This window comes from Glossina fuscipes, unplaced genomic scaffold, assembly GCF_014805625.2.
Source record: "Glossina fuscipes isolate IAEA_lab_2018 unplaced genomic scaffold, Yale_Gfus_2 1, whole genome shotgun sequence".
Classification (NCBI taxonomy): domain Eukaryota; kingdom Metazoa; phylum Arthropoda; class Insecta; order Diptera; family Glossinidae; genus Glossina; species Glossina fuscipes.
In genome coordinates this window covers 37,352,017-37,358,331 of record NW_023998415.1, presented here as the reverse complement: position 1 = coordinate 37,358,331, position 6,315 = coordinate 37,352,017, and the positions used below count along the sequence as shown (strand labels likewise).

Genomic DNA, 6,315 nt, shown 5'->3' with positions numbered 1-6,315 from the left:
TTTTTTTTTTTTTTTTTTTTTTTTTTTTTTTTTTTTTTTTTTTTTTAATGGAACTTTTGGTTCCGTTTGTAATTTGCTATCACTTTATTCGAAACAAAAATAATATTTCATTATCAATGATTTTTTAAGAACGAATTATTTTTTTTTTTTTTGTATTTCGATTTTTTTTTTTTGCGATTGCATTTATTCATTCAACGATAATGTTGCACTCGCGTCAACGATTAAGTGAATTTTCTATCTTCTTATGCGTAGTTACAGGAAAAATTGCTAACCTATTGCAAATATTTTCGACTGTTTATATAAAATGCAAGCGTCACCAACAATTAAGTAAATCTTGGAAAAGTGTGTAAAGTGTACAATTGCTCCTGCTCCCCTCTTCTTCAATAATTGCCCGGTTTTTTTCGAATTTTTCGCTTACATTATTTTTGCAGTTCTGTCGTAATTCTGTCTGTATACTATAGATATTCAATGTTTTCAATTTTTACATGTGGTCCGGTCTGCTTAATGGGGGAAAAACGTGAGGAAAAACTGCACACGAAATTGGTCCCATTTACGGCAGTTTCTCTTAATCGAGTCTCTTCTTTTAGGTCGTATGAGACCGTATGGGAGGAAGCGTGATTTTCTGTTTTTTTTTTTTTTTTTTTTTTGTTTCTAGTACTACTGGGAAGGGGTCGCGACAATTCATTCTGCTTAGGGCTGACAGCAGATATATCTCTTTGGAGAGTTTCGTTCGTTGCTATGCCTCAAGCCGCGATAAGAGCGTTTCTTTCGTGCGAAGTTGCATTGCAATCGAACGTTTGACCCAGATAAAGGCAGACGCTTTCGCTCTGTCCATACCGGGGGATGCAGGATCATATAACGTGTTGTCATTCAAGTGCTTGGAGTGTTTTCTCACTCTGTTCACCATGGCGTCGCATGAGATTAACTCTTCACGGTAAGAACGAGTCTACCTGTGGCGGAATAAGAAAAAATAATTTTTGTCCATTTAAATCGCAAATTAATATTGTTGCCTTGCAACTCGGTAGGTTCAGTTTAACATATTTTACATAGTTAAAAACAAAATATATCACTTTACATGATCAGAATGCTTCGAAAAAGATATATACAAGCTTCTTAGTAGATTGCACTTTTACTTTTGGAAATAATCGCTTGTCCGTATGAAACTTTGATTGAATATACCCGTTTGTTTGGATCGTCCACGTCCGATAAAGTATGTTTTACATAAATATTGCCTTCAGTTTTCCTACCGAACAAGTTTATTCCATATATAGGGGCGGTCCTTAATCTACAAATAGATTGATAATAGGTAAGCATATTCAAATGCGGATAAACATATGGATTAAATTAAAGATATGAATAAGATATGGATGAAGATGAAATGAAGAATGCATATATGGACATAAATACGGATTTGAATCGAATACTGATAAGGTTATATTAAGTCAGGTTTGGAATACAAACCGAGAGGTTTTTTCCCCTATGATTATTAGATCGGGTATCATTTGGGTCATTTGTTTCATTGTCAGTTAATTCAAGTGCCAGCGGAACACACAGCCACTTTAATAAATAAACTCTGGTATCTTATGAATGTTTATCTCCATAAATATTTTCGATGATCGGTACATCTTGTTGAAATTGTTTTAGGTTTTTTTTTTTTTTTATCCACGTTTTAACCTATGCTTTTTTCAACACACTCCTTTAATAATAGTCGGTTGCCCGTGTTTTCTCCCTTTTCTTCTTCTCTTCACACAGAGCAAAACTTTCAAATGCACCTCTCACCTCCCATCTCCTACCACTCTCCTCCTACCGCCCTATTCAAAAACACGCACAATGCCTAAAAGAGAACAACTTTCGAGATATAAACTTACAACAACACCCTTCTTTTATCAATTTAAAATATTTATTATTATTATTTTTCTAACAATTTTTTTTCTTTTTACAGAATTTTAAGTTAAGTTTTAAACAAAAAAAAAAACGTCTTACTTTTCTATTCTTTTCCAAATATCTTTTTAGGAATTTTCAGCTAAGCAGTACACTGTGAGTAGAGTGAGAGATTGAAAGTGAATGAAATAAAGAAAATAGTGAGCTTGTGAGTGAAAAAGATGTGCAGAGAAAGGCAAATAAAATGAAACAGTGAGAGGCAGAAAGGAATAAAAACAGAGAGAGACAGAAAAAAAAAAAAAGGGAGAAAGAAAGAAAGAGAGAGAGAGAGAGAGACAGAGAGAGAGAGGAAAAAAAAAAGGAAAGAAAAAAGAGACAGATAATAATCTACAGGGTCCACAAATAGAAAAGCTCAAACAATTCTCGGCTAAAGCTTTCAATTAATTTTAGATCTTGGACCGTTTATTGTTATCGTTCAGCTTCATTACTAGTCTTTTTGTTAAGCAATCAATTGTGATCCTTCTATTATGCTATTATTATTATTATTATTATTATTATTATTATTGCTTAATTTTCTTACCTGTTTTAATTATTATTTTCGAAAATGTATTAGAATTAGTTAATTAAACCCTCCCGTTGCCCTCAAGCGTACCAGAGATTTTTAATTGTGTGTGCCTTGATATAATATTTGATTGTGAAACGAAAATGCATGAAAATTGTTCAACTTTTCCTTTATATATTTATAAAAGCAACTTATTTGAATTGTCCACATTAAGCGGCTTTGTACGTTAAAATATTAAATATTCAATTTAACAATTTTCGGTCCATCCCTCATATAATACTTTTCATATGTAATGAATAGAAGAAGAGGAAATTTGACCTAAAAATCGGAAATCATATCGTCTCAAATCGTTATGCATAGATTTAAAATGAGGACTTAAAGCGAGGACTTTTTCGAAAGAATCTGTTGAAAGGGAAAAATCAAAATTCAAGAGCAGAAATTATCACTTTACTGTTACACTTACTTATACATAGTTAGATACATTTATCTTGATTTTTGAAGAGAAGCAGAAACGAGTCCGTCTTCATATAGACTCTTTAATGCATTTTTTTTTTATCTTCCAAAAAAAAAAAAAAAATGCCTACATTAGTGATGGAAGAATAATGAAAAAGAAAGGAAATCAACTCGCTTAGAAATCTTCATTTCGCTTACAATCTTTATATGGAACCGATATACGACATTTTATGTCGGTATTCGGAATTCTACTTAAGTACCATATATTTGTGCGGCCGTCTATTCAAAAATCAAATTTGATAATAGACCCGATCCGCCAATCGACTCCTTTATCCATTCCCCAAAACATTTTTTTTAAGCGCTAGAACTTTGAGAAAAACCTCCGTCAGTTTGCGGCGGTCACGACTTGAAATCGCACTATAATTTAATATAAATACTTTCCAGAATGATGCAACTGCGAAAGTGGCCTATTTTGGTGAAATGTTAAGCTTCTGCCAAAAAAAAAAAAAAAAAAAAAAAAAAAATCATTTACTTTAGACGATGGATTCGATACATGGAAGATATAGCTTTATAGTTGGCAATTACTCACTTAAAACGGCAAAGGAAACGAAAGAGAAGCGAGCTTTTAGTCAGTTAGTTATTCAAAATCAAAAAGGAAATATATTTACATATATATATTTTTATATAGCTTTTTAATCATTTCAGTTAAGTACATTTTCCTGGTTATGGAAATTCTCGTTAATGAAATCCCTTACACGACTAGCGAGCGAATAGAGTGAAATATAATAATTTTTAAATTGAATGTTTGCCTCTATTCATTCAAGTGGGTATAGTTGCACTTTTGAAACTCAGCATGTCCGTACATCCGCATATCATTCGCACCATACTCAGTTGCGGAATAGAATCAAATATGTCGATCTACGGATTAAAGTCAAATTTTTAAATTCTTAGACTTATTTTGTCTTCATCTCTTATAGAAGTCCAAGTATATATGTTAGGATCAGTGTCCATATTATCTGCTCAGGCATATATACATACACATATACGATCCTGATTGATATCAAATTGACTGCAGTTTTTATACGTGTTAGTGAAACTTAATATTACGATCAGGCAGTGTTTGCGATAAGATATTGCTGTCATCGGTTAATTCAGTTTCGAAAAGTTTGATTTCAATTAAAAGGGCTTGAGTTCATTGAATTCAAATCTCCTAACGTGCATGTATTATACGGTCATCAGTATACTCGAACATGTTTAATCGACTCTTGCAAATCCATTTGATTTTTTTATTTATTTATTCGTTTTTTTTTTTTTTTTTTTTTTTTTGCGACGTTCTTTATGACGAAACCTATTGCACATAGCGATTTTTTTTTGTTAGTTTAAAATTTACGATCTTCTAACAAATTATGTTATGTTGTATTTTTTGATGAATAATTGGGTAATATAAATGATTATAATAATAACAATTATTTTTTAATATATCATTTTGGTCTCCCTTTTTATCGTTCTTCAAAATTTTCAAAGTTCATTTTCATGGAATTTTCATGAGATCGCCGCACGTGCCAAAGTCGTCTTGTTCATCAGTTATCTTAACATAATTCTATTTATCTATCTATCGATTTATCTAATTATTTGCATATACATCATATACAACACACATATACTTACATACATATAGTTTTAACTGACTTATCTTTTAATGCATTGTTTGAAGTGAAAAAAAAAAGAAAAAAAAAAAAAATTAAAATATTTTCTCTTTTCATTTCTTTTCTTTGTTATAAATGTTGTTTAATTATAGAGTCGCGCTCCGATATCGGCGAAATTGGTTGCCAATATGCTATCAGTTGCTGGGGCTGATCATATTATTACCATGGATTTGCACGCATCTCAAATACAAGTGAGTTCCTTTGCACTGCTGTTCATTACTTTTTTGTTTTCATTTTATTTTTCTTTTTAAATTTAATTTAATTTAATTTAACTTAATTTTTATATGAAGTAGTTTAGTAAAAACACAACCGAATTCTCGTTACTATTAATTTCCCCTTATGTGTATGCTACATACATATAGCGAGAACCGTTAAATGTTCATTTAGTTGATTTTATATGAGAGCTGTTAAATGTAACTGATATAGACTCACATGTTTCCGTTAAGAGACGAGAGAACCGTTGTATTACTTTAGTGCGAATCGCGGGTACTCCCGACACCGGGCCCGCGTAGAAAAACAGAGTTGCTGAGGTTGCAAAGTTTTTTTCTTAAATGTGTGTGCATGTGTGTGTGTGTGTGTGTGTGTGTGTGTGTGTATGTGTGCGTGAACGCATTGATATAAATCAATATAAATCATTTACTGCTCAATTGCGTAGATGCCTCGGGACAATTGAAACTTCCTACCAATTGACAATACAAGTATAAAAGTACAAACCAACTCCATAAGCAAGCTTGACATAGTAATAAATCCAGACTTGCTCTATCAATTGTTGTATTTTTACAATGGAGCGATGAGTCGCCTTAGTGTAAAATTTATCGGGAATTAAGCAACTTTGTGTGCGTTTTTTCGCATTTATTATTTATGGGTAACTTAAAAAATCTTTTTTCGAAATCTCTCTTTTTGTAAAAATACATTTCAAAAGTTCAGTTTCAATAAATATACCATCAAACATATTCCATTCGAATAAAAAATTTCTTAAAAATATTTTCTTATAGCATTTCCCTCGTGCTTTTTAGAAAACGACGATTAATTTGATACATTATCGAAGGAAGGTAAATGGAAAAAAAAAATTTGCATCACAAAAATTTTTTCCTCACTACTGTGAATTTTTTTTGAAAAAAAAAAAAAAAAGTTTGAAAGCAAAGGAAAACGCCGGAAATAATTTTCTCATGTCACTGCTAACGCTTAAAGTTCAAAAGTCCAAAAAAAAAGGAAGAAGTTAATTGGCAGCCTACGTTCAGATACGATTAAAGAAACGGCGAACTCTTGATCGATTGAATTGTGGCACTGGGCGACGGTATTACTGGTCGATAAGTTTGACTTGTTGGTAACTTGACACGTTTTGGTATCTGACTGTGACCAGTACGCTTAGTGGTGTTCGTAGATGATGAGTAACTACTGCTCTGTAAATATTGAAAGAAAAAAACAACACGTTTTAGAAATGAATAAAATTTTTTTTTTTTTTCTTTTGTTCAATTTTAATTATTATTTAAGTCCTTTTTGTCTACAGTGAAAATCATAAAAATGAAAGATGTACTAATTGATAAATACACAGAACATATTTTTATATAGAAACTCATGTAGTAGTAGTAGTAGCAGTAGTGGTAGTAGAAGTGTTAGTAGTAGTGGTAGTAGTAGTAGTAGTAGTAGTAGTAGTAATAGTGGGAGTAGTAGTAATAGTGGTAGTAGTAGTAGTAGTAGTAGTAGTAGTAG

At 31.6% G+C, this 6,315-nt stretch overlaps 1 protein-coding gene across 1 annotated transcript in view; it reads left to right on the top strand.

Annotated features, from left to right (window-relative positions):
• Positions 1 to 6,315, top strand: part of LOC119632683 (ribose-phosphate pyrophosphokinase 1) — a 26,436-nt gene that overhangs the window by 16,945 nt on the left and 3,176 nt on the right. Inside the window, 1 exon segment of the mRNA XM_038025710.1 lies at positions 4,695 to 4,793. Coding sequence (XP_037881638.1) covers positions 4,695 to 4,793 — 99 coding nt within the window.